The sequence below is a fragment of the Marmota flaviventris genome, chromosome 5 (assembly GCF_047511675.1).
Source record: "Marmota flaviventris isolate mMarFla1 chromosome 5, mMarFla1.hap1, whole genome shotgun sequence".
In the NCBI taxonomy this organism is placed as follows: domain Eukaryota; kingdom Metazoa; phylum Chordata; class Mammalia; order Rodentia; family Sciuridae; genus Marmota; species Marmota flaviventris.
The window spans coordinates 21,666,508-21,692,809 of NC_092502.1; the positions used below are offsets into that span (position 1 = coordinate 21,666,508).

Sequence of the window (26,302 nt, forward strand, 5' to 3'; positions counted from 1 at the left end):
AATGTAGTAAACGAGAAACAAAGAATTAAAGTGACACACTAAAGGAATTAATTTAACACAAAAGGAGGTTATAAGGGAGTAACAAGAAAATACATGGGTGAATAGCAAGCACATAGCAAAGCAGCAGTTGTAATTCCAACAGCATCAATTATTACATTAAACACAATTGAGCTAAACACCTGACTTGAAAAGCAGAAATTGTCAGGCTGAATGAAAAAGCAAAAGCCAATGGTATACTATCTAAGATGGAAATCTATGTTAGAGTCAAAGGCACAAATAGGTTAAAATAAATGGATGGAAAAAGACACACCTTGCAAACAGTAACCATAAGAGGGTTGAAATACTCATTTAATATCAGACAAAATAACCTTTAAAATAAAAAATGTTAGCAGAAGCAAAAGGGACATGTCATAGTGATAAGGTCAACACATCAGGGAAATATAACGATTTTACATCTTTATATGCACCAAATAACACAGCCTTAAAATATATAAAGCAAATTCTGATAACATTAAAGGAAAAGTAGACAATCAACAATAATATTTGGAGATTTCCATATTCCAAACTCAATAATTGATACAACTAGACAGAAAATCAAGAATATAGGAGAGCTAAACCATACTTTCAACTTGATTTAAATACCATATATAGGAGCTGAAAAAAAAATCAATGAATACAGAATACAAATTCTTTCTTTCCTCACATTTTTTATTGGTGCATTACAGTTGCACATAATGGGGGACTTGTTGTTTTGTATTTGTGCATGCACACAATGTGAATATGTATTCTTTTCAAGTTCACAGGGACATTCTCCAAGAGAGGTCACATAGTGAGTGAATCCAAAAAAAAAAAAAAAAAAAAAAAAAAATCCCAATACATTTTAAAAGACTGAAGTCAGACAAAGTTTGTTTTCTTACCACAACAAAATTAAGGATCCAAAAGGAAATTTTCACAAACCTCAAATATTTGGAAATGAAACAACATACTTCTAAACAACCCATGAGTTAATAAAAAAAAAAAAAAGAAATCACAAGGGGAATTAAAATATATTTGGAACTGAATGGGAATGAAAGCACAGCATATCAAAATTCACAGGTTGCATTAAATAGGCATATAGAAGTATGTATTTTTTTGCTTTGAAAAACTATATTAGAAAAGAAAAAAAGGTCTGCAATCAATAAGTTATTCCTTAAGAAATTATAAACAAGCAGGACGTGATGGCACATGCCTGTGATCACAGCTACTCGGGAGGCTGAGCAGGGCTATGAGTTTGAAGTCAGCCTGAGAAATGGAGGGAGACCCTGTCTCAAACCAACAACAAAAAAAGCAATGTGCTTTCTAGAAATGTAACTCAGTGGTAGAGTGCCCCTGGACTTAATCCCTAGTCAGAGGGGAGGAGAAACTGTAATTGGAAGAAGGAAGGAAATAATCAATATTAGAGTAGAAATCAATGGAATTGAGCTTCCTTCTCCCATAGAGAAAAATCAATGAAACCAAAAGTTGTTCTTTGAAAATATCAACAAAACTGACAGGTAAATTAGCAAATCTGACAAAATAAGAGAAGACATGAACTATCAAAAATCAGGAATGAAACAGTGGGCATCACTACCAACCAAGAAACAAAAAGGGATTCATGAGAAGGTTATGAACAACTATACCCACCAATTAGACAACCTCAATGAAATATGCAGATTCCTAGAAAGATTCAAGTCTCCAAAATGACTACAGAAGACACAGGAAAAGTGGATAGGTCTGTAGGAAGTAAGGAAAGTGGATACAGTTCATAGTAGCATTATTTGCAATAGCCATAGGCAGAATCCACCACTCTGAACTTATTCTGTGAAGCCGCTTTTACCCTGCTTCAAGGCCAGATAAAGACCTCCCTGGACAAGAAAACTACAGACCAGTTCCTTCATGAACATAGATGTAAAATTCTTTAAAAAAAAAATTTTTTTTAGTTGTAGATGGACACAATACCTTTATTTTATTTATTTAGTTTTGTGTGGTGCTGAGGATCGAACCCAGTGCCTCACACATACTAGGCAAGCGCTCCACCACTGAGCCTCAGCCCCAGCCCAGATATAGGAATTCTTAAAGGAATATTACAGAGTTGAATTTAACAATATATTAATGGGAAATCCATTGCCTATGACCAAGTGGGATTTGTCCATTTGTTAGTTGGTTTAGTGTGCATTTCTATAGAGTACATACCTAGGAGTGGAATTTCTGGATTAAAGGGTAAAATGTTTTGTAGATAATGTCAGAGTACTTTCCAAAGAGTTTGTACTTATTAACAGTGCAGGATGGTTCCTATTTGGATTGGCAATACTTGGTCTTACCAGACCTTTAAGCTTTTGCCTTCTGGGTGAGTAAATGTATCTTATTCTGGTCTTTTGTCTTTGCCTAAATGCTAGGGATACCGGGCACCTTCTTATGCATGTTTGGCTATTCGCAGAGATTCTATATGTGTGTATGAAAGACCTGTTAGGGTCTATAAATAGTGATAATAGATAGCATTTATTATGTGATTATCATGTACAGGCACTGTTCCAAGTGCTTGATATATGCTCATCTTATCACAATAATTCTTCAAGGTAGATACCATTATTATTTACATCAACTCCTTTTTCCCGCATGTATCATGATGATAATATAATTTTTCTCTTTCAATCTATTACTTTAGTAATTTACATTGCTTGATTTTCATTATGTTACCTCAACCTTAAAATCAAAGGATAATCTCAACTTGTTGATGACACATTGTCTTTTTTGTATATTGTGAATTCAATTTCTTCATATTCTGTTTAGAATTGTTAAAATCTGTGTTTGTGAGTGAGACTAACTTGTAATATTTCTTCTTTATACTGTTCTTGTTAGATTTTGGTGTCAATATTATCTTTAATCTTTAACACTTATGATTATTCAATTGATTTTATTTACTTGTTTGTAAATAAAATGCTGATTTTAGTTGTTAGCTTATGTTATAAGTTGAACTGTGTCTCCCCAAAAGGTATATGAAAGTCCTAACCTGTGAATGTAACTAGATTTAGAAATAGGGTCTTGCAGAAGCATTAAATCAAGGTGAGGTCATTAAGGTGGGACCTAATCCAATGTGACAGGTATTCTTATTTTTCATTCTGTTTTTTTTTTAAATTTTGTATTTGTTTTAATTGTTTATATGTGACCGTGGAATGCATTTATGCGCTTTGATATATCATACATAGATGGGATATAGTTTCTCATTTTTCTGAGTGTACATGTTGCAGAATCATATTGGTCATGTAGTCACATATATAATACAGGAATAATGTCTGTTTCATTCTACTATCTTTCCTATCCCCTCCCATCACTTCCCTCTACCTAATCTAAGGTAATGCTATTCTTCCCTAGTGCCCCCCCACCTTATTATGAATTAGCATCCACATATTAGAGAAAACATTTGGCCTTTGGTTATGGTATTGGCTTGTTTTGCGTAGCATCATATTCTCCAACTCAAACCATTTACTGGCAAATGACATAATTTCACCAGTCTTTAAAGCTGAGTAATATTCCATTGAGTATATATACCACATTTTCTTTATCCATTCATCTATTGAGGGACACCTAGGTTGGTTCCATAGTCTAGCTATTGTGAATTGAGCTGCTATAAACATTGATGTGGCTGCATCACTACAGTATGCTGATTTTAAGTCATTTGGGTATAAAACAAGGAGTAGGATAGCTGGATCAAATGGTGATTCCATTCCCAGTTTTCTGAGGAATCTCCATACTGCTTTCCATAGTGGTTACACAAATTTGCAGTCCCACCTGCCATCTATGAGTGTACCTGTTCCACCACATCCTCACCAACATTTATTGTTGACTGTATTCTTGATGATTGCCATTCTGACAGGACTGAGAAAATCTTAGAGTAGTTTTGATTTGCATTTCTCTAGTTGCTAGAGATGTTGAACATTTTTTCATATGTTTGTTGATCAATTGTATTTCTTCTCCTGTGAAGTGTCTGTTCAGTTTCTTAGCCCATTTATTGATTGGGTTATTTGTTTTTGTTTTTTGGTGTTTAGTTTTTGAATTCTTTGTATATCCTAGAGATTAATGCTTTATTGGAGGTACATGTGGTAAAGATTTTCTCCTAATCTGTAGTCTCTCTCTTCATGTTATTAATTGTTTCCTTTGCTGAGAAGAAGCTTTTCAATTTGAATCCATCCCATTTATTGATTCTTGATTTTACTTTTTGTGCTTTAAAAGTCCTGTTAAGGAAGTCTGAGTCTAGGCTGACATGGTGCATATTTGGGTCTATTTTTTCTTCTATTAGGTGCAGGGTCTCTGTTCTAGTGCCTAAGTCTTTGATTCAGTTCGAGTTGATTTTTGTGCAGGGTGAGAGATAGAGATTTAATTTCATTTTGCTACATATGGATTTCCAGTTTTGCCAGCACCATTTGTTGAATAGGCTATCTTTTCTCCAGTGAATGGTTTTGGCATCTTTGTCTAGTATGATATAACCGTATTTATGTGGGTTTGTCTCTGTGTCCTCTATTCTGTACCATTGGTCTACAAGTCTATTTTGGTGCCAATATCATGCCGTTTTTGTTACTATAGCTCTGTAGTATAGTTTAAGGTTTCGTACTGTGATGCCTCCTCCTCACATGCTTTCATTATCTGGTACTTTAATCAATCCTCTTCTTCCCCTCTAGAAATTCTCATTACCATTTTGTATATTGATGCTTATTTTATTTACCACCACTCCCCATTTCCTTCCTTCCACAAACTTCCTACATCTCAGATCTGTCTGTTACCATTGTCTTCCTGCTTGAAGCATAGCAATAGATTTCCTGCAGGGAGAATCTGCTGGTGACATATTCTCTTAGGTTTAGCTTGTCTTTCCCTGGGTGCAGGAATCTGTGGTGGCAATTTTTTTTTTTTTTTTTTTTGGTACATCAAAGGTACCATTCCACCATCTTCATCTTCTATGATCCATTATCACTGTTGAGAAAACATGTAGCTGTTGGCTAGAAGTCAGTCTAACTTTCATTCTTTAATGAGTATCTTGTCCCTTTTTCCCCCCTTTGGCTGCTTAAAATTTTTCTCTTTACCTTTGGTTTTTTTTTTTTTTTTTTTTTTTTGCAATTTTATTCTCATGCATCCACTTGCAGATTTATATTTATTTATTTGTGGTGCTGGGGATCAAACTCGGAGCCTTGTGTGTGCAAAGCAAGTGCTCTACCACTGAGCTATACCCAAGCCTGAGGGTTTTTTTTTTTTTTTTTGGTCTGTTTTTGTGCTTAGGGCCCCTGGATTGCTTTGATCTGTAGATTAATGTGTCTCTACAGTTTTAAAAAATTATCAGCTATATTTTCTTCCAATGTTCCCTCCACCTCATCCCTTTTTCCCTCTCCTCCTAAGGAATCAATTAAATGTATGTGAGATTTCTCATTATAACCTTCTTAGGTCTTGCTCTCCTTTTTTTCTTTCTCATGTTCATCCTGGATAACTTCTTCTAATTTACTTTTCCACTCATTAACTTTCCCGTATTTTTTTTCTCCAATCTGATGTTGAACACATTTGCTGAGTTTTTAGTATTATTTTAGTCTTTATTTATAAAAGTTCTATTTGTTTCTTTTTGTTTTTTCTTTTCAAATCTGCCATAACAAATTCTATAGTTTTTCTCTTTCCTGCAGATAGTACGAAGTTTGCCATTTATTTCTTTAAATATGGTGACTGTTGATATTGTGGTCTGTAAGATGCTTTTGCCATCTGAGATGTTTCTGTGTTCTGCTAATTCTGCTGATTCTCATTATGTCGTGCTCCCTTGTGTTGCTGCTAATCTTGGACAGCTTGCTTTCTTTGCTCTGGTAAAATGATTTATAAAGATTACTATACTATAGTCTGGTATAGATATGCTTCTATCAGGTACCTGGGTGCACTACCTGTTGAGTACTGTCTTCAGTCATTTTTGCAAGCTGAGATTCCTTGCTGATTCACTCTACAGAGCCAACCTGTGAAGGGCAAAGAGCCTCTGAAGGGTGTATTTTAGACCTATTTTGTCCTGATGTTGAAAATGTAGTTCTTTGAAATCCTAGGTTATACGAGAAAGTCTCTTAAAAATTTTCCACTTTGGACAGTTTAGAACTCTGACCTTGGCTATCTCTGGGTAGGTAACCTCAGAGCAGAAGCCCAAGTGAACTATGAGCAAAAATGCTTTCTGACCTAAGTATTGAAGTGTCAAATATTATAGCCATGTCTCTGATTATAGGTCTTTCCCCCAAAATGGGCCTGGGAACTTCTCACTGCTGTTTTAGCTGTTAAATACTTTAAGGAGTGTTGGAAATTATTTTAGCCTCTGTGTGTGTGTGTGTGTGTGTGTGTGTGTGTGTGTGTGTTGGGAGGCAAAGTTGATCTGAATGCCATAGATGCCAGGACTGGAACTTAGGAGCTCAGTGGTTGGTTTCAGTCTCCCACATCCTTGAATGCATCCAAGTTGGTATTGTGTCCCCAGAAGGCAGAGGGATTTGGGTGCTTGTGAAGTACTGTGCATGTGGCCATGAACTAGCACAAAGTAAAATGAAGAGAAAAATTAGTTTTGCTTAAATTTCTTACCTAATTTTGGTTAAGAATATGGTCCAAATCTTTATTAAACAACAAGTGCCTACATATCTCAAAGCTGTATGACTTCTACAAATCTTTATATAGGAAGCTGAGCCTGGGACTGGGGGCACAGCTCACTGGTAGAACATATGTGTGGGAGGCCATCCTGGCACGTGATTTGAGTTACCTCCCTGGCTGGGTGAGAGGCGCTTAGGCACAGCTGTGTCAGAGCTTTCCCCACCCTTCTCCAGGTTCGAGGGCTTGTCCGTGCAGACCCAGTCATCGCCCCTGACCTTGGGATGCTGCCCCCCTTAATCTTCATTGGATGGGATTTTCCCCAGAATTTTTTGTTCCCCAATAAAAGTCCACTCCCTGGCGTGTTCTCTCATTCTCGCTAGCCTCTTCAGTAAACCTTGCTACCATAATAGGTGGCTGGAGGCTGGAGCTAGGAGAAGCCGTCCTGGAGCTGGTTTAAAGGTAATTAGAGTCTTGTCTCTTTAATTCAAAACTCCCTAGCGGTTTCTCACGACTGGAACCTTCTTTCATGAAGCCGGCACAGGTCGCGGGCTAAACATATGCTTAGCCATAAAGTAGCTTCTAGCACCCAGCACCAAAAAAGAAAGAAAGAAAGAAAGAAAGAAGGAAGGAAGGAAGGAAGGAAGGAAGGAAGGAAGGAAGGAAGGAAGGAAAGAAGGTGAGTTCATGCAGTTTCTCCAATATTAACATGTTTATTGAATGATAGATGAATTTAAACAAGGGATCAGTCTTGTGACTGATCTTGATTCTTCAGAAAGAAACAACAGTTGCTCAGGCTTATTAGGAATGGAGGCTAAATATATTTTTAAATTCTATTTTTTATTCAAAAAATATCAGTTTTTTTTCATACATGTCCTTTTGCAAAATTAACGAAGCAGAATATTTCCATGAAATTATTTAGGAATGATTATGCTGTTAAAACAAAGAGTACCATGAAGATCAAAACTTTTTAAACCCAAATTACCCAAATATTTGGGAATATATAAGGTACTCCATAATTAACCCATTATAAAGTTTAATATCTGTGTGAATGATTTGAAGTGTCAACTCCCTACTGATGTGGGCTTCACATTTCAAAATCTAGCCTTTATTCTGTTCGACAGGTAATAGGTGTTTTTTGAAGGCTCCAGTACATCATACAAGAAAACATTTTTTACTACTTATACAGCCTATGTGTTCATATCATTCAATTTTATCTTATTAACTCCTTACCTGTAATTTCACTTTTCATGGTTTCAGTTACCTGTGGTCAACCAATCTGAAATGTTATATGGAAAATTCCAGAAATAAACAACTCACAGTTATTAAATCATATACTTCTGGGTAGCATGATGAACTATCACACCATCCTGTCATTTCCTGCGCTGGACGTGAATCATCCCTTTGTCCAGGGTATCCATGTCATATATGCTATCCATCCACTCAGTAGCCACCTTGATTATCCAATTGATGGTTGTAGTATCACAGTACCTGGGTTCAAGTAACCCTTATTTTACTTAATAGTGACCCCAAAGTGCAAAAGTAGTGATGCTGGCAATTTCGTTACTGTATAATGTTATAATTGTTCTAATTTAATATGAATTATTATTGTTTATTGTGCCCAATTAATAAATTTGATTTTAATATAACATAGGAAATATGAAGTTCAGTACTATCTGTGGTTTCAGGCATTCAGGGGGCATCTTGGGACATACCTTCCACAGACAAGGGGGGGGGTCCTATTCTAGAAATACCGAGTTGACTGTCCTTCGTTCTCTAGATAGCTCAAGTGAGGCAAGAATAATGGCTGTAAATACAGATCATGAGAATGTTATCTCTTCTGTCTGTGGTTTCACAGCCATGATTAGATCCAGTGGAGTAGAATGAGTGTCATGTGGATCTTTTGAGGTCCAGGACAGTGGTGCTCAGCAGCAAGAACTTCTTTCCTGAGGTTGTTTAAGAAGACAGACAAACTGCCCCTGCTGCCCCTGCAGCCTTGAGATGACCCACCCGTATTTCCAGAGGCTGGAGATCCTGGGTGACCCTTCAGCAGCCGCAACTGGTCCTTTTGGATGGCTCCTACAAATGGCTTTTGTGTACATATTCAGAACTGTGTTCAAGTAACACTTATATCTCAAAGGGGACACCAGGTCTGTGTCCAAAGACTGCATGGTGAGTGAAATCAGAAGTGTGACCTCAGAGGCGATCCTGGGATGGGATGCTTGACTTCACCACCTCCTGCCTGTGATCTCAGGCCAAGATCTCACCTCTGCCTTGCTCTCCTCATCTGTAAAGGGGAATAATGATTGCATCCTCTTCACAGACTTGCTGAGAGGAGGAAATGAAGTCATCAATGGAAAGGATTTAAAATAATTGCTGGCGTGTAAGAAGTACTCAGCAAATATTGGGGATCATTATTCAGATTTGAGAAAATGTTTTGCACAGTCTTGGTTAACTCACCTGGGGACAGTGATATTCTTGAGAGAGAATTTAGAATGTAGTTCAGAAATAATTAAATGCTTTCCTTGATTGAAATAGAAAGGCAATTAAGACAATGAAGCATTTTTATCTGTGGTATCTAGGACATATTTTTCTCATTTTCACTCTGTAATGGGAAAGTGTGAAACTTACTCAGAGTGGTAGCAAATTACTCATTCTGAGGTCAATTGTTCCCCCAACAAACACATTTCAAATATGGAAGGTGAATAAGATCTTGGAGGCCTCAGAATCCAACGCTGGGTAGCATGATGGGAGGAATCAGGAAACCTGGATTCTAGTAGATGACTTTGGAAAACTCTTTAACTCCTTTGGGTCTCAGGCTCCTGAACTATAAATTAGGGTTGAAAATACAAACCCACAGTGGTGGTGATGTCGAGCTGGTAGGAGACAGTGCATGTTACCGTGGCACAGTCAGAGAAAAGACCCCAGAGCTGGCTTTACAAGGGGCTCCGGGAGTCGCTGTCACAGGGGGTAACCCGTCATAGCACCTTGACCAGCCAGCCAAGCTCTAGTCACCTCATTCAAAAAAACAGTGTCTCAAATGTGTGTCTGGGAATGAACAGGGGCATGAAGGGAAGGGGACAGTGACAACCTAAAGTGCTGTACCTGTTGCAGACATTAATCCTCCCCAGGGTTATTTATCTGATGGTGTTTTTATTCATTTCACCAACATGAATTAGAAAGGCTCAATAAACAAATTATCCACAATCCCTGTCTTTAAAGGTAGGGAAGAAGGGGGAAGCCTCATACTTACAGAAGGTCATATAGGTGCTTGGGTTTTATATCAGAAACACGATACGTATAGACCAAGAAACCTGGGATATTTACTATCCGGACCTTTATAAAGAACAGTGTGTAAAGTTGTGCCCTGGAGCTCTGGAATCCTGTGCCAGATCCTCTGATTAAGTCCACAGAGTGAGAAGGAACAGATCGAAGGCCTTGTGGGAGGACTTATAGACTACATCTGGAAATGTCTTTTCATCAAGGGAAGTTGGGAAATCAGTGGGCTATCTCCAGAGAGGAAAATGCATAACAAAAATGGTCCTGTACTAGACTCTTCATTTCACTCTTTGTGCTTTAACATAAGAATGGTATGCTTTGCAGATGGATACTGGAGATTCAGAGAGGTTAAGCAACTCACCTCAAATTCACCCACAATCAAAATAACAGGGAGATTCATGCTCAGGATACCTGTGCTATTCTTCCTGAAAAAAAAAAATTAATTTTGGTGAAATATGCAAAACATTTGTCCTTTTAACCAGTTTTGCAAGTACACACTTCATGGGCCTCTGAAATGCGTTTTAAGAGTGGAATGTCCCTAGGTTTGAATAAAAATTTCAAAGCTTAGGGTTTTTATTTCAATGATATACTTACAAAGCTAAGCACAGGTATCCTTAAATCTGAAAACCGACACAAAATTTCTGAGCTCAAGTTTTAGAATGTGTTTATTGGCATCAACAGTGAGAAAGGTCAGGCTGGTAAGAAAGGAACAGAAGTAGCTTTGGTACTAAAATGATTCCTTTAAACTTTTCTTACACAATATGAATTAAGGAATGTTTTGTGGTAGTTGGAAAAAAAAAAAGTGAGCCATTGCTGAGGGCAGATTAAAGAAGCATGCTCTACTCCAAAGAACCTGCTTGACACTTGGATAGCAATGTAGTTTCCACGAAGCCATGTGGATTCCAGTATATTTTGTTACTGTTTATTTATAATCCTTTGGTTATGTGGTATTTTTCTTTTCATTTAATTTGGAATCTGGTTTCGCAGTTGCTCAATAAGTACATGTGTGAAGAATTCGTTCCTACTTTTATGCTTGTGCATATTTAAGTAATATTGTCAAATTGATTTAAATAAAACCATGAGGGTTTAGGAGGATATTTTCTCTTTCAAAGGTATGTATCTATATTATCAGTTTAAGATCCACCCTACAGAAGTAATATTCTTTTATAAAAGAATTAAATTTGAATCAAGAAGTCATACCAGTCAAGACAGGCTAATTTAAGCTTCAATAACAAGCAAGCCCAAATTCTCAGTGGTTGAAACCATTTGCTTTACATTAAATTCATTGCATCTTGGTATAGTACCAATCACCACATTGGGAAACAAACTGAGGCATTCACCTTCAGAAAAACATCTAGTCCAAGTGGAAGGAGTGTTCAGGTGGTTCTCTCCTTCCTGTACATGCTCTGGATAGAGGAACAGAGATCAGCAGAGCAAACTTTGAGGTAGAAGTATACCATCTTCTCAGATGCTCAGGAGACACAAAACAGGTGTTTGTTTATGGCAATAATGCCTGCAATAGAAGGCATCTCACATCTTTCCATACAGGAGTGCCCATGGCATTGCTTGACACTTCTATTCCCAATCAAAATGGCAGATGGATTTCTTCACAGGCAGTCATTGCTCTGGGGTTATAGCCAAACTGGGCTGCTTACCAGCCATGTGATATGGGCACAGCTCAATCTCATTTCCTCTCTGGTGAAAGAGAGATGTCAGTTGCATGGTTTGTTGAGAGGAGTTCAAGCAATAAGTCATGTGAAACCCCTCTGTTAATTTTACATTATTATCTGAATGAAAGTAGTAGTAGTAGTCTTGGTGACCAGTCATACCACACCAAGGATCAAAAAGAAAAACCAAGATAGCAATGATTTTGCCCAACAGTGTTTGTCACACAATCAATATTTTCTCACAAAATTTCCTGAAAATTCATAAGAAATTTCCTTAGGTGTGAGATAATGAAACATGAAAGAATAGTTCATCAATATAGAAGCAAATTTCTCCTCTTGGCTTGAAAATGATAAAGAATTTTATATGGCCCCAAAACTATATGGCCCAATATTCTTGCAGAGTTCCACATAAAAAAAAAAAAATTGAGGTTGAAGAAAAGAAGTACTGTCTTGCCTAAGAGGCAGTTTGAGTTAGAATCAGTCTGAAAAAAAAGTAAATAAATAAAAAAGTATTTCACAAAATAGTGCTGTGGGTAGAAACACAGGAAGATTATACCAAAACAACAACTTCTGAAACTGGTGTCATCTCAATACCTCAGAATTCCAGCTGAGAAGAACTGGATGGTATCCCGAATTACTAACTCTAATTACTTTTATTTCCCCCAAGCGTTAGTCAGTTCAGGCTGCTCTTACAACACACCACAGACCAGGTGGCGTCAACAACAGACATTTATTTCTCACAGTTCGGAAGTTGGGAAGTCTGAGATCATGTCGCCAACATAATCAGGTTCTGGTGAGGGCCCCCTTCCTGGCTTGCAGATGACTTTCTTCTTGCTGTGTCCTCATGTGGCAGAGACAGAGCTTGAAAGAGGGAGAAACCTTCTAGTCCTTTCCTCTTCTTTTAAGGACACTAATCCCATCAGAGGGATCCATTCTCATGACTTAAGTCACTTAAAACCTAATTATTTCTTAATTACCTTTGGGAGATATCTTTGGGTTAGGGTTTCAACATACAAATTTGGGAAGGGGGAGGCAATTTTGACGAGGGGATGGCACGTTTATGCCTCCATGACACTAAATGAGGAAATAAAGCTTGTCCTAGATAATGTTCCTTAAAGACATATTGATTGCCAGTTTTTTTCCCCTTCCACCAGCCTGAAATTATAGAAATGAACATGATGGAGAGATCATGTTTTCCTACCAGTCCCTGTGAAATATCCTGGTGTATCTATTAGTGGGCATACAGCTCACCAAAAAGACTTGTGGAGGTCTAGTAAGAGTTTTGAGATTCTTTGTAATCATTTTTTGAAATTCAGTTCTCCTCATTTCACCTTTTTCTAAATGATGCTTTGAACCCCAGACATGTGTGAATTGACTAAGAAAATAGATTTAGATTTCTAGTTGAACAATTTCATTATCTGATTATTCTAGTTAACTAGATGCAGAGATCTACATTTCACTCCAGGGGAATTTTATGATTGTTCACACACACACAAAAAAAGTAAAGATAAGTGACCTCTCTAAATGTATTAGGCAGGAGAGGCTAGGTGATTCCTTTAAACATCTCTAACAAACACACTAATAAAGCTTGGCTTCCTAAGCATGCTAAATGCCCATGTGGGTAGGAGAAGTCTCCACTCTAAACCGTCTTTTCAAGGAGTGGCAGGTTTATGGAAACTCCATTTGGGGGTCACTACCTCCTACAGCCTAGGAAAGAGGATTTGGTGAATTGCACATTAGCTCTTTATCACTCTATCACTTTGTTAATGTAATTTCTTATGACATTAATAATTTATTAGTATAATGTAATTTCTCATTTGCCAAAGCAAATCTCAGGGTCATAGCTAAATGTGGAGAGGACAGAATACTTCAATCTTACTATGCACCTGGAAGAAGAAAACCCAGAATATTGGTGAATGGGTCTAGTGACTACTGTGGGGGTGGGGAAAGAAGAAGAAAAGAAAACAGAACAAGTCTTCAAATTATCAAAAAACCAGTGTCTCACATTATTGATGTGAATAAAATCCCCAATCAAGGATAATAAAATGTTGTCAGCTATATGGTAAAAGGTCTGAACTTACATTTGTTGCAGGTAGTTTCCCAAATGCATTTCATGTCCATACAGAGCACTGCCTAAAATGGGAAGCAGGGACAAATGAACAGAACTAAATTGGGGCTGGGATGAAGTAACTAGAAATGGATTATGGGCCAGCTAAATGGGGAGGCACATTTATACCTTTTGTGGGTTTTATTGGCCTCATTTCTCTGAGGAGAAATCATGTGTTTATGACATGACTATACTAGTCAATAGTCATTTTGAAAGAAGGAAAGTAGTAATTTGAAAGTAGGAAAGTTACAGCCCGATTAGGCAGAAAAGTTCATTTTCACTTAAATTGCTAACAGGAGAAATTAATGGGTCATTCTAGAAAGAGACCCTAAACTTTTAAAACTTATCCTTTTGGGGGAAATGTCTAAAGGCCTGGGATATGTTTAAACAAACCTCATTTGTTTCTTTTATTTGGGTACAATCATTTGCTTAGACACATATTTTTAAACTTTAATGTATTGGTAATAACAAAGTTTTTTGAGTGGGGAAAAACTCAAACTAGCTCAGAATCTCCCCTAACTAAAAAAAAAAAAAAAAAAGGTTCTGTACTTTCCAGAATAACAATCACATTTACAGTTTTCCTTTCAATCTTTCTTGGCCAAAGTCTACAAAGCAGGAGGAAAGGGTGAGAAGCAAAATCTGCTGATTTACTGTTTAATTGTATTTTTCTCCCTGCACCTGAAATTTTTACAACAAAGCAGGGTTAACATTAACACTCCAACCACCATAGAGTGAACATATTTTATCACATAAGTAATTTCCAAGATGAAAATAAAGATATTCAAATGTACAGTGAATTCTCTGTGATGAGGATTAATTTTTTTGTTTTAGTTTTTAAGCTATCAACAATTATATTTGGCATTATAATTATTGAATACTGATATCAAGCACTTCAATTTTTTTCCCCCTCACTTAACCTCACAGTAAACCTATTTTTCCAGATGAAGAAATTGTGGACAAAGCGAAGTAACTAATTAAGATTGGAATATTTGGGGGAATTAAAAATTGTGGTGACATTTCAGTCAAAGTGTCTGATAATTGCAATGCTTTTCCCAGCCCAACTCTAGAAGATCAAATTGAAAAAGGCAATAGTACATTTGTTCATAAATATATGAGTGAGTGGTCACTCTATGCCTTGTTCTGTCATAAAGTCAGTGACTAAAGAGCTGAAAAGTCTATAAGACACAGAGGTTGAGAAAAGTGGGTTCTGGTATCAGGCAGGTAGGCTTGGGGTAAGTTCTGCAATGGGACCTTGGATGGGCACTTGTTTTCTCTAGCTTCAGTTTCTTCATCTGTAAAATGGGAAATAATATTGAAGTAGGGTGTTTGATGCAGTACATTGTATAAGATGCTCCATAATATGCACTAAATAAATACTAGATTTTATTGATGTTGGATAAGTCACAATAAAAACTGTAGAGAAAACAATATTTTCTTTATTAAATAATATTGTCCGATGTGATATGAGTATTAGGGACTAGGGACAGACATGAGCCTTAGAAGGGTTTGAAAGATGCCCTTTGAGTTCCATCTCCCCTTTGCCAGGTGGAGAAAGGAGCATTTTGGCGGTGTTCAAAGGGGCAGCCACAAGGCGTGTTTGCAGGTGTACTCAAAGAGAAATAGTGAAAGTGAATGGGAAATCAGCGGTAGGAAGGTCCCAACCTTCGTGGCGGTAACGCGGGGGACGCTAGGAGACACTAGGTGGCGCTATGGCTCCATCATAAGAGAAGATTCTGGCATTCGCAGATCTCTCACGCGCTCAGAGTTGCGCACCGAGGTGGGGCAGAGACTTCTTGGTAGGTTTGGCACCGTCTTCACCGCGGGCACCAAATAATAACAGTGTTAAACAGAATAAATACACAAGCGAATAATCCTAAAGCGGTTTCTTTTAGGACACACCGCATCAATAACCAGAAACTGTCCTTAAGAAATGATCAAGAGCTCGGAACTGTCCAGCAGGGACTATTGCGATCTCAGTCCTCCTAATTGCTGGCCGACAGGGGGACCGGCCTTGCCCGCCAAGAGCTGAGCTGGGCGCTAACCTGCAGACTCTGAGAGCGTTCTGCGCTCCACAGGAGGTTCCCCGCACCTGCAAAACCAAGGGACCAGCCTGCCCTTGGCCCCTCAGTCAGCAGCATTCAGCCTGCTAAACTTTCTTCTGGCCGGGCTTAAGTTTTTAGGAGTTCTTTGCTAGGTTTCACACGCACAAATGTGCACACGAATCACATACGAACTCAGGTTCTACACATGTGTATGATTCTGTTGCACAACAGACAGTACTTCTGTCCATACACACTGCACTTACACAAGTTAGACTCCTGACACACGCACACACTATCCACATACATGTGTGCTCTTGCTTGTGTGTACCTCTACCTCCTCCAGCACTAGCGCACGCAAACAGCTAAGTGCACGCTGTCACTTCCCAGCACACACACACGGACTGTACAGACCCACAAAATATGCAGCCACCCTTCGTTGGGAACGTATTTACACACTCGAATCATAAGCATCTCTCAAAGATAGCAAAGGCGGACAGCGCTCAGTGTTGGGAAATATCTAGGGAGTTGTGCCTCAAAGGAAATAGGAGCGCATTTTTTTTTTTTTCACCCGGTCACCTCTAGCGCTCCTGCTAAACTTGCCCTCTCCCCCCTTCTCCTAAGTAAATAAACCGGTCGATTCCTCTGTTCCTCTCCAAAACTCCGCAGGCCCAAGTTTCTTTTACTAGAGTTTGCGCTATGTAGGAGATGCTAATTTCCAAACTGCTGGAAAGCTCTCTTCTCCCACCTCCGAAGTGCCTTCTATTGAGGAAGCGGGATTTCAAGGTCCCAGACTATGGACAAGGGCCGAAGGGTGAGTTTCGGGATGCTCTCTGACAGCTTTGGACCTATGAGATAATTCCCGGCTGTGTCCCCAACTGTATTCTCCGGACTCAAAATAACTTGAACTTTTAGCTACGTATGGTCACGACAATTAAAGCACATTCGCAGGTGTCTAGATTTCCGTCCTCTGATAGACGAACCGATGTCCCCCCAAAAGTCCTGTGTTTAGCTTGTTTCTTTCGGGAAAGCTTGTATGAACTCTAAGACCTCAGCTAGGACTGGGACAAACGACCGACTGGAGGCCAAGTAAATGTAACAGTCAAGGGCTGGCGCTGGATGCCCCAGGTGCTCCCTGTCCCGGTAGGGCCGGGAGAGAAGCGTAGTCGTAGCTGACAGCGTGAATGCGCATTCAGTCGGATCACTCTTTAGGACTTTTCTTGGGAACTCCCCAGCACCCTCTTTCTCTCCTCTGCTGTAAGTCCGACCCCCCACCGTGGGAGGGGGCTTGCGCGATCTCTTCCGTGAACCTGAATACGGAACCCAGACCCTGGGGAAGGAAAGCCAAGGAATCCATGAGCATTCTGGGGTAGGAGACTCACTCTGCCAATGGTTTGGCCCCCGGTTAAAGCGCAGGTCCTGGAGAATTGTGGTTTGGCAACTGTACTAGCTGTGTAGTGTATTGGACACTTTTTTTTTTTTTTTTTAACACTTTCCTCATAGATTCTCAGTTTCCCCACCTGTAAAATGGGAGTGACCTTATCTGTTTTCTTGATCTGTGATGGAAATTCAGTGAATTTATGCTGGTAAAGTCTTCGACAAATTATCTATTATTATCTGGGACGCCCCACCCCACCCCACCCCGGCCCCGGGAAACCCGAGAGAGATTTGTCAGAACCCCTGGCCCCAGGCTCCTGCTCCTAGCAAACTAAGCTCTCCTACGTGTCTCTACCTCCTGTCTGTGGGCACCTTTGTCCTTCTCTAGGCCTCAGTCCCCCTGCCTGTACTGCGGTGGGAGGTGCGCTCCTGGGATTGGTAGTGTCCGACTGCGTGAGCAAAGGGGCTCCGCAGATCGCGGGAGTCGGAAACTGGGGTCAGAGTCCGGATTTCCGGTGGAACTGTGGCCTGCAGCTCCCACGCGTTCCCCAAGAGCTGAGGGTGAGGTCACCGAGGGAAAGGGTTAGGGTTTTGCTGGCTGGTGGTCCCGGTGATGGACCGCTCTTGTCCGCGTCTGGAGTGCGGAACCCAGGCGCTCACAGAGCTGCGCAGGGGCAGGTCTGGCTTTCCCAGACGCTGGGTTGCCACCGACTCATCCCTTTCCCTGCGGGCAGCTGATGGACCTCGGTCCATCCCCGCCCCCGCCTCAGACTTCAGGTTTCGGGGCGACTCTTCTGGATTTCTGGATCGTGCCGCACCTGGAGGGATTTTGCGGTTTGAGCTTTGTCACCCAGTTTTCCTCTTTCCAGTCTCTTCCCCGCACTGCAGGAGGCGTCTGCCTTCCCACCTCACTCAGGGCAGTCTCTAGCAAGTGGCAAAGGTGAGGGGCCATCCCCCGCTCCCCCCCCCCCCCACAGGTTCCCCTTTAGTAGGGGAACGAAAATTCAAGAAATTTTCTAAGTGACAAGTCCCAAGTCTGGCCTCCTGGGGGCGGACGAGCCGAGATGATTCCCTCTTTTCCGGGGACTTTTCTGCTAGTCCTAGTTAGGCTGTATTTCTCTCTCTCTCTCTCTCTCTCTCTCTCTCTCTCTCTCTCTCACTCTCTCTCAGATAGGGGGTAGGGGGGATGAGGGACAGGTTTCTACCTGAGTCCCTAGAAATCTTTGTGGAGACTCAAGCTCTTCAGGAAAAGGAATCGATTCCCCTATGCCTCAACAAGGTTGGTACAACCAAGGAGTAGAAGTTAGGGGCGAGGGATGGGGAAGGAGGGGTTTGTTCACTGGCATGAACTTCCTCGGGACGGGAGACCTTGAGAGCTGTGCAGCCCCGCCTGCGAGATGGAACATTCGGGCAAGTGTGGTTGCTGCCCCTGTGCGTTGAAGAAACTTCGAGAAGCTCAGGGAGAGACTTCATTCCCTGGAAATGCCAATCCTCTCCAATGGCTCCTTGGAGTTTATACAGATGAAACTCGGTGTGCTGTTATTTTTTTCATGCATAGGTTCGTTTCCCCTCCCTTCTTCCCTCCCTCCCTTCTTTCTCTGAGATGATATATCAGAAACCAAGAGTATCCAAATATCTTTAAATATGAATCCAGAGGCACCATCTCAGAGGCTCTGATTGATTGGTCAAATCTGAACAAGGCCTGGAAATCTGCATTTTCAAGAAGCCTCCCCACCCTCCAATCCCCTAAATGACTAGGGTATTGATTCCAGTTTATAAACTACTAAAGTCAACTCACAGGTACACCGTAGATCTTAGGCAATGCACTGCAGGTCCTACATGCATGCATATCTCCACAGGAGATGTGACTATAAAGTAAAAAGGAGGGAAGCAGTCTGGATTCACACTTCACAGTCACCCCTACACAAAGGCTTTGTCTCTAGAGGTGGTGCCAACCTCACATGAGGGGGAGATTTAGAAGTATTTAAGAAATTCCTTTTCAAAGTTTAGAATTCACTAAAGAAAGCTATTACTCTGCTAGCCTGGGTGTCATTCCCAGTTTTCTGTCACTCTCTATGTCTCTTTCCCACTTTCTCTTTTTAGCTTCCTTCCTACTTAAACATTTATTACAGTCTGGGAAAGCCAGGTTGAAAGCACAAGGACATCCAGAAGAAGAAAAGCTATGAATACTCTGCTTGATTAAAATATAGTCAGCACCCCAGGTGAGGTAACAGCCAAAGTGCATTAGTCTTATCAAAAAGATTTCTGTTCCCCCTCCCCCTGTTATTTTTCTGTCTTCTCTAGCCAGGCAGATATGAAAAATGCCTCCCTCTAATTTAGTTCCTGGGGATTTGGCTCTGGGGGCAGGAATAGGGCTGCTGAAGGCTCCTTTCTCTGTGCAAATTTCTCAGTTGAGATAGTCAGTTTCAGACACCTCAATGAACACATCCTTTGCAGATGCTTCTAGATTCTGCTTGACTCCCCAGAAATCCCTCTGTTGTATGTGTGTGTCTTGCTCATTCTGGACCTCAGAACAGCAGTGTCTCTCCTTCCCTGGCACCTTTCCCAGTGATCAGTTCCTTTGCTGTATGTTCTCTATCTTTGCACCATGTACCCCATCACACTCAACTTGGAGTCCTGCAGACTGTTTACTGGATAGTAAATTGTAGGCTCAAGGAGTTAATTAGAGGGAGGCATAGGTCTTGAGCCAGAACTATCTGGGACTCATTGATAAGAGGGGTGATCTTTGCTTCCTGACCCCTCTACCTTGAAGGTCCCCACTGAACTGGGGGAAGGGGTTGGCTCTGGGAATCTTTGGGGCCTGGAGCATCAGGTTAAGCTTGGAGCTTTGGAAAGTTTTTTTTTTTTTTCAAGAGAAAAACATACAAAATTTTAAATTTATTTTTAAACGCAGGCCAGTTTCAATTATACATTTAATTTCCCTCCACAAGTCTGACACCCTTCCAGTTTCTACCATTATACCTCTCTTGAGCACCTACTGTATGCCAGGAAGTCTGGTAGATGCTATGGGGATCCCCCTGGATGAGAATAATCTCTTCAGGCGTGTCTTGGAGGAGATGACATTAATTATGGTACCAGGAAGAAAGTCCTCAACACACAGAGGTGCAGAACAAGTGCTATGAGAGCTGGGCAGGAGATAGTGTTCGAAGGAGATAGTGGCCATGCATTTGCAGGCCTGGAACACACGCTTTCACCCAGTTTAGGGATCAAGAAGTGGTTCCACGTTCCTGTTGTGCCAAAAGCACAAAGCTTAACTCTTAACTATCTCCCTCCATTCAACATAAGCATGTGTACCTTTCCATCACTGACCCTTCCTAAATCAAAGGGCCAAAGGCCGCCAGTAGAAAGGGGACCTGGATTTCTGGCAGAGAATTTCCCCCCAAGGGGTCTTTAGCAAATTTGGCTAAATTCCTCTGAGACCAATGAAACAGAAGTTCACCATGTGCTTATTAGAGGTTACAACCTGCTAAAAAATGATGGGGGCACACTACCCACATCTAGCCATCACTTTTGCCAGCCACAAGCATATATGCTAAAGGTAGAAGACCAAGTTCTTCTCTTTCCTTCCCTCTCTTTCTTCTCCTTCTCTTATTCTTCCCCTCCCTCTCTTTCATTATCCCCCGCCCCCCCCTCCATGGCTTCCCCCTCCTTCTTTCCATTCCCTCCCCCAGCTCTCCCTTTCTCTGCCCACACCGCTGGAACAGAATTTAGAGGTTTGTTTACTCCTCCTCCCCGCCCCGCGCACTTTTAACAGGAAGAGATTCTGCAACAACCAACAAATCAGACATAGATGTGGTTGTCGTTTCTCCTAAAGAAGAAGAAAAAAACTACTTTGGAGCGGGGGTGAGGAGTTGGAGACTGAATTTGAGAAAAAATTTAAAACGCACCCTGACCCAGTCGCAGTGAGACCCATTATCCCACTGTTCACCTATCTTCACAGTAACCCAAGAGAAGTGAGCGTGTAAGAACAGTGCTTAACACCGCCGGCCTCGGGTTAGTGAGGAGCGAGAAGCGTTTCAGAGGCCAGGTTGGATTCAGAGTCTGGGTCCCCCACTACCAGGGGATCCACAAAGCCTTACTTGAGCGGTCCTGAATTCACCCGCCCCTCCCAGCGTGGAGACAGTGTCTCTCCGCAAGCTCCCAGCACCGACCTCGCGACCCATATTCCATCCCACCACCCCGCCTCAAAGCGAAGAGGTGGGCACCTGGGACACGCGTCCTGCTTTTTCTGTCTGGGCTCTCCTGTCTCCTCCACTTTTGCCCCCGACGTCCCAGGACTGCGGAGCAGGACGTGGCATCAGCCCTGGGAGAACGAAGCCTGTATGCCTCGAGCGCGCCCAGGGCGCAGCAAGGATGCTAAGGGACAGCAATAGCCGGGATGCAGATCTCCAGCTCAAATCCCTGGAAAGCATACCCCCCTCTCCTTCCTTCTGTCCCCTTTTCCGCTTCAGTCGACCCGACTCCTCCCCAGCCCAGACGCCTTGCTCAGCGCTCCCTCGCTCGCCACTTTGCAAGGAACTTTGCCCGGCTTCTCCGCGCCACCAGGAGAAGGATGTTAATGAGGGAGCGTGGCCTGGCTCCGTGAGCAAGCCAGATCCTCAGCGGCGATTGGCTGCGGCGAGGCGGAAGAATGACGTTATGCAAAGAAGGGGCGGGGCTTTGAGGCTTGAGCCCCGCCTCCTCCCTTTGGGGTTAGTGTGCCTGTGTTTAGCTCTGGGGAGAGTCAAACTGGATTCCATAGGGAAAGCCTGCAAATCACTTCTATTTTAGCAAGGAGAAAACAGAATCTCCATCCAGCAGGGTCCACCCCTCTCTCTTTCTCCCTGTCCTCTCTTTCTATCTCTCTCTTTCCCTCCCCCCCCTTCCTCTTTCCCTTTTTCCCCCCTTCCCCCCACCCTCTCTGGTGTAGCTGTCTACGGCAACCAGCGTCCTCCTCATCTACACGCACTGAAAGGAAAGAAACATCTTTGGTTGGGAGAGAAGGAGGGAAAAAAAAAAAAAAAGAAAGGAAAAAACTTGCCTGGTTGTGGAAAATGACACTTGAAGTAGCAAAGCCGGCAGCGCGAGTTGAGTCTATTGTTTCTTAAATTGCTATCACGGTTTTTTTTTTTTTCTTCCTGCTTGTTCAAGTGAAGGGTACCTCTACAAAAGGAAACTCCAGCCCCTCCTGTTCTCCACCGGCCTGTGATCACTACCAAAAAAAAAAAAAAAAAAAAAGAGAGAGAGAGAGAGAAAAAAAAAAAAAAGGCAAAAAAAAAAAAAAAAAAGCGAAAAAAAAAAAGCACCCAAACCAAAAATCAACCAACCAAACAACCCCCAACAGCCAAGCATACATCTCTAATTTTTTTTATTTTGGTCTTTTCGTTGGATTTTCCCTTTCTTCTTCTTCTTTTTTATCCTCTCCTTTTTTTTTTCCGGGTTATCGCTGTTTTGAACGAAGGTTTACATTTTTAAAAAATTTGCTTTCCAGCCCGCCTTGATCTTCTAGCGCGAGTTCATCGACTCAAAAAAAAAAAAAAAAAAAAAAAAGAAAAGAAAAGAAAAGAAAATCTCTGGTTGGCGTTTTCTTTCTTTTTTTTTTTTTCTATTTTTTTTTTTTTTTCTATTTTCGAGGGGGAGGAGATTTTCCACAAGAAAAGGTTGTTTTCATGTTTGGGATTCAGGAAAGCATCCAACGGAGTGGAAGCAGCATGAAGGAAGAGCCGCTGGGTAGCGGCATGAACGCGGTGCGGACGTGGATGCAGGGCGCCGGGGTGCTGGACGCCAACACAGCGGCGCAGAGGTGGGTATCGCGCGGGGACCGCGGCCGAGGGAGCTAGCCGCTAGCGGGAGAGCTGGGAGGCGGCTTCCGCCGCGGCTGCCCCGGGGCCGGGCCGCACAGCTGCGTCCGCTGCTGCGCTCTGCTTGCAGCCTGAGCTCTGCGCTCCCCGGCGGCGCTGCAATCGTTGCCTGCGGTCGGAGAACCAGGAGCTGCCTGCGAGGAGCCCACGCTTTGCCGGCACTTTCCGCTGCCTCCTCTGTGACTGTTTTCATTTTGTTTTAACCCAGAAGAGGCGTCTCGCCAGCATGCTGTTGGATATCTGTGTTTTGTGATCGTTCTTTCTTTTCTGTCAGGCTATCTCTATTTTTCTTTTTTCTCCCCTCCTCTTCTTTCTTCCTTCCCTTCCCTTTTTCTTCCGTCTTTTCTTTCTTTCTTCCTTACTTTATTTTCTTCTCCCTTTCCTTCCCTCCTTCTTTTCCTTTCTTTCCCCTCCTTCCATTTCTTTCCTTTTCTCTTCATTCCTTCTCGTCTCTCTTTCCCCCTTATTTTAAATTCCCTCCTTTCATTTCATTTTCCTCTTTACCTTCATCTTCCCTTCCTTCTGTCCTTACTCTTCTTTCTCTTCTCTTCCCTACTCTCCTCTCTTTCTCCTTCCCATTACCTCTCTGTCTCTTCTGTTTTTCTCTCCCCATTTCTCCCTCGAGTCTTCTCTTATTTCTCCTATCTGGTTCTCCCTCCCTCCCTCTCTCTCACCTTCAGTTTTTCTTAGTCCATCGGTAGAATAGCAACTCCCAACTTTAATTCTGACATCTCCTAAGTCTTCCCCACCCCCTGTCACCATGGCCTCTTCCAGCCCCTCTCCCACTCAAAGCTCCCCAGATGCTAGACAGTGTGGCCCGAAGGCACTGCCCTTGGAGGTTGACTTGAAGAACTTCCCTGGGCACACCCAATGCCCTTTTCCAGGGGTTCCTGATCCCAAGCGTGAAACAGTGCCCTTTTAAATTCCCGGCCACCAGTTGGGCTTAGGGGAGTGGGAAACCTGGTGGCCCCAGGCCCTATCAGACTCAGAGAGTGCGGAAGGGAAAGAAGGAAGATGACTAATTACATCATCCCCAGCTTCCCGGGGCTGGAGACCAGAGTCCCCGGCACTGTTACCTTCCCTGCCGAGCATAAGGTTGGGGGTAGTTGGTAGTGAGAGTGAATTGGGTAACTGGGCTGGAAACGAAAGTTATGTGTGTGTTTGTGTGTGTGTGTGTGTGTGTGTGTGTGTACGCGCGCGCGCGTGCGCGCGCGTCCGGTGCGCCGTGTGTTTGTGCATGTATGTGCCTCTGTGCGCTTGTGTTTGGCAGGTTGGGCTGTCGGTGGCAGTCGGCACCCCTGGAGCCCCAGCCTTCAGTCTCCCAATGGGGTAGCTCAGCCAGCAACCCTGGCTCTTATGATTTCTGGAATGATTGTGAGGATTTCTGCAGAGCAGAGAAACTTTCCCAGGACAGGTCTTTACAAAACATCTTAGTTCTTTCTCCCACAGAGACCACCCCGCCCCCGCCCCCGCCAACTCTGAGTCCTATCCTGGACTCTTCTGCACAAGTTTTGGGGTGGAAATTTGGCTTCCCCAGGCTAGGCGTCGGTAATTGGCCGGGGCGCGGGAGGTTTCCTGGAGGGTGGCTGTTGCAGCGAGAAGCGGAGCGTGTCTTCATTCATTCCCACCTGTCCACGTACCTGAGTCAAGAGATTCTAAAGAGTAGCGGGAACCCATTCCCATGCCCCCTCCCGCTAAATTGTAAACTTTGGGCTCTTTTCTTCAAACCTCATTCACTGCCACTTTCCTTCCCCCCCAACTCAGCGCAGTTCAAGTCGGAGAAAATGCTTATAGCGTTTGTCTAGCGCGCAAAACCCAAACAAAACTTTCACACCTCTTTGGCGAGTTTTGAGGACGCGCTCTGCCCTCCGCAGGGAGGACAAGCACAAGCAAAGACATGCCTACTGGGTGTTGGCTACTCCTGGGGGGCCTGAGGGGTCCTGGAGGGGGTCCACTGGGGAAAGAGGAGGTGGGTGTTTGAGGGTTCTCGGGTGTGTAGTGGTAACAAGGGGGGCGCGAGTCGACGTTTTGCTTTGCCGTCTAACTCTGCGTTCTTTGGCCGCAGCGGGGTGGGTCTGGCCCGGGCTCACTTTGAGAAGCAGCCGCCTTCCAATCTGCGCAAATCCAACTTCTTCCACTTCGTCCTGGCTCTCTACGACAGACAGGGCCAGCCCGTGGAGATCGAGAGGACAGCCTTTGTGGGGTTCGTGGAGAAGGAAAAAGTAAGTGGGCGCAGCGCCTCCTCCCCTTGTTCGCGGCTCGGGGAGCAGGCCCTGGTGCCTTGGGAGGCGCGCTCCTCCATGAGTGCAAAGCATTCACAACACACTCCTGTGAGGGGTTCCCAAGCCATTTCCCGTCCCGGACGAATCTGGGCTCCCAGTTCACGGGGTCCTCCTCCATAAAAGTTCGCGTGGAGCCCCTAGAGCTGGAGAAAGGCGAGCCCGGCTTCACAATCCACTGTCATGGGTGCCGGGATGAACTCGTCCTCGACTACCAGACCACACAGCGCCTGCCTCTGATGGCCCAGGCCCGCGTCCCCAGGCCCTGGGAAGAGGATCACCCCTTCGCGCCCCACGGAATTTTCTGGAAGGGGAGAGAGAGCAGTTTGGGATGGGAACGAAGGAGGGATCACAGTTTGCAGCATTTTCTGTTGCTCCGGGGCTCACCGGCCCGGGGACCCGGCTTGGGGAAAGTTGCCTCGAAGTTGGTCCACTCGCTCACGCCGACCTCTCTCCTGCGTCTCTTGTGTCTTTGCGTCCTGCTGCAAACTAGGAAGCCAACAGCGAAAAGACCAATAACGGGATTCACTACCGGCTCCAGCTCCTCTACAGCAATGGTGAGGCTCTCATCCTGCCTGTGCCTGCACCCTGGGGTTCCATGTAGGGTCAGGGCACTCGGGGATCTCCAGGTGGAGTAAAGCCTCCCCAGGGAAGCTCAGTTCGCCATCCTGCAGGTGAACCTACCTCTCCTGAGTTTCCTCTTAGGAAGTTTCACCGGAACAGGCCTGGAGTGGCCTCAGGGCCGCTTTGTCCCTCCAGTATGTACTTGAGGCCAGGTGTAATGCCCAGTCTTCTCTGGGCCACTTGTCTTCTTTCTCCCCTTTCTGAGGCCTGCTCCTTAAGTGTGGCCCAGACCCCAGGCCCGAGGTTAGCAGTGGTGGTGGCCTTAATGGCTCTAGGTGATCGCAGAAGGGCTCTTGCCTGGGAAGGAACAAGAGTCAAGTGGGGGTCCTGCTCCATTCCTAGCTACAGGCTTTACGTCTAGCTTCTTAGAGCACCTGGGCTAGGCCAGCGGCAACTCTCTGGATGCTGGGGGAGGGAGGTCCAGGCTGTGCTTTTCCGGGGATGGGGGTTCCGATTCGCCTGGGATCCC

The 26,302-nt window shown here is 43.2% G+C and overlaps 1 protein-coding gene and 1 long non-coding RNA gene across 12 annotated transcripts in view; one reads left to right on the forward strand and one right to left on the reverse strand.

Moving 5' to 3' along the window:
- Positions 1-15,073: 15,073 nt before the first annotated feature.
- Positions 15,074-21,943, reverse strand: LOC139705747 (uncharacterized). Of its 2 annotated transcripts, none has more exons than XR_011707550.1 (2): positions 21,296-21,943; positions 15,074-17,022 (listed from the first exon to the last, which is right to left on the reverse strand). It is a non-coding gene; the product is annotated as an uncharacterized lncRNA (long non-coding RNA). The 2 variants fall into 2 exon arrangements; XR_011707549.1 differs by having other exon boundaries at positions 15,074-17,887.
- The window catches only part of Ebf1 (EBF transcription factor 1), a 382,353-nt gene continuing 372,382 nt past the window's right edge, over positions 16,332-26,302 (forward strand). For 4 of the 10 annotated variants that reach the window (XM_071612010.1, XM_071612011.1, XM_071612012.1 and 1 more), the window contains exons 1-3: positions 24,157-24,344; positions 24,996-25,152; positions 25,703-25,766. In XM_071612010.1, the coding sequence (XP_071468111.1) occupies positions 24,172-24,344; positions 24,996-25,152; positions 25,703-25,766 (394 nt within the window). In that variant the 5' untranslated portion in view covers positions 24,157-24,171. Of the gene's footprint in view, positions 16,507-22,654; positions 22,873-24,156; positions 24,345-24,995; positions 25,153-25,702; positions 25,767-26,302 lie in introns of those variants that run through there. The other 6 variants (XM_027938660.3, XM_071612014.1, XM_071612015.1 and 3 more) reach the window with 3 other exon arrangements.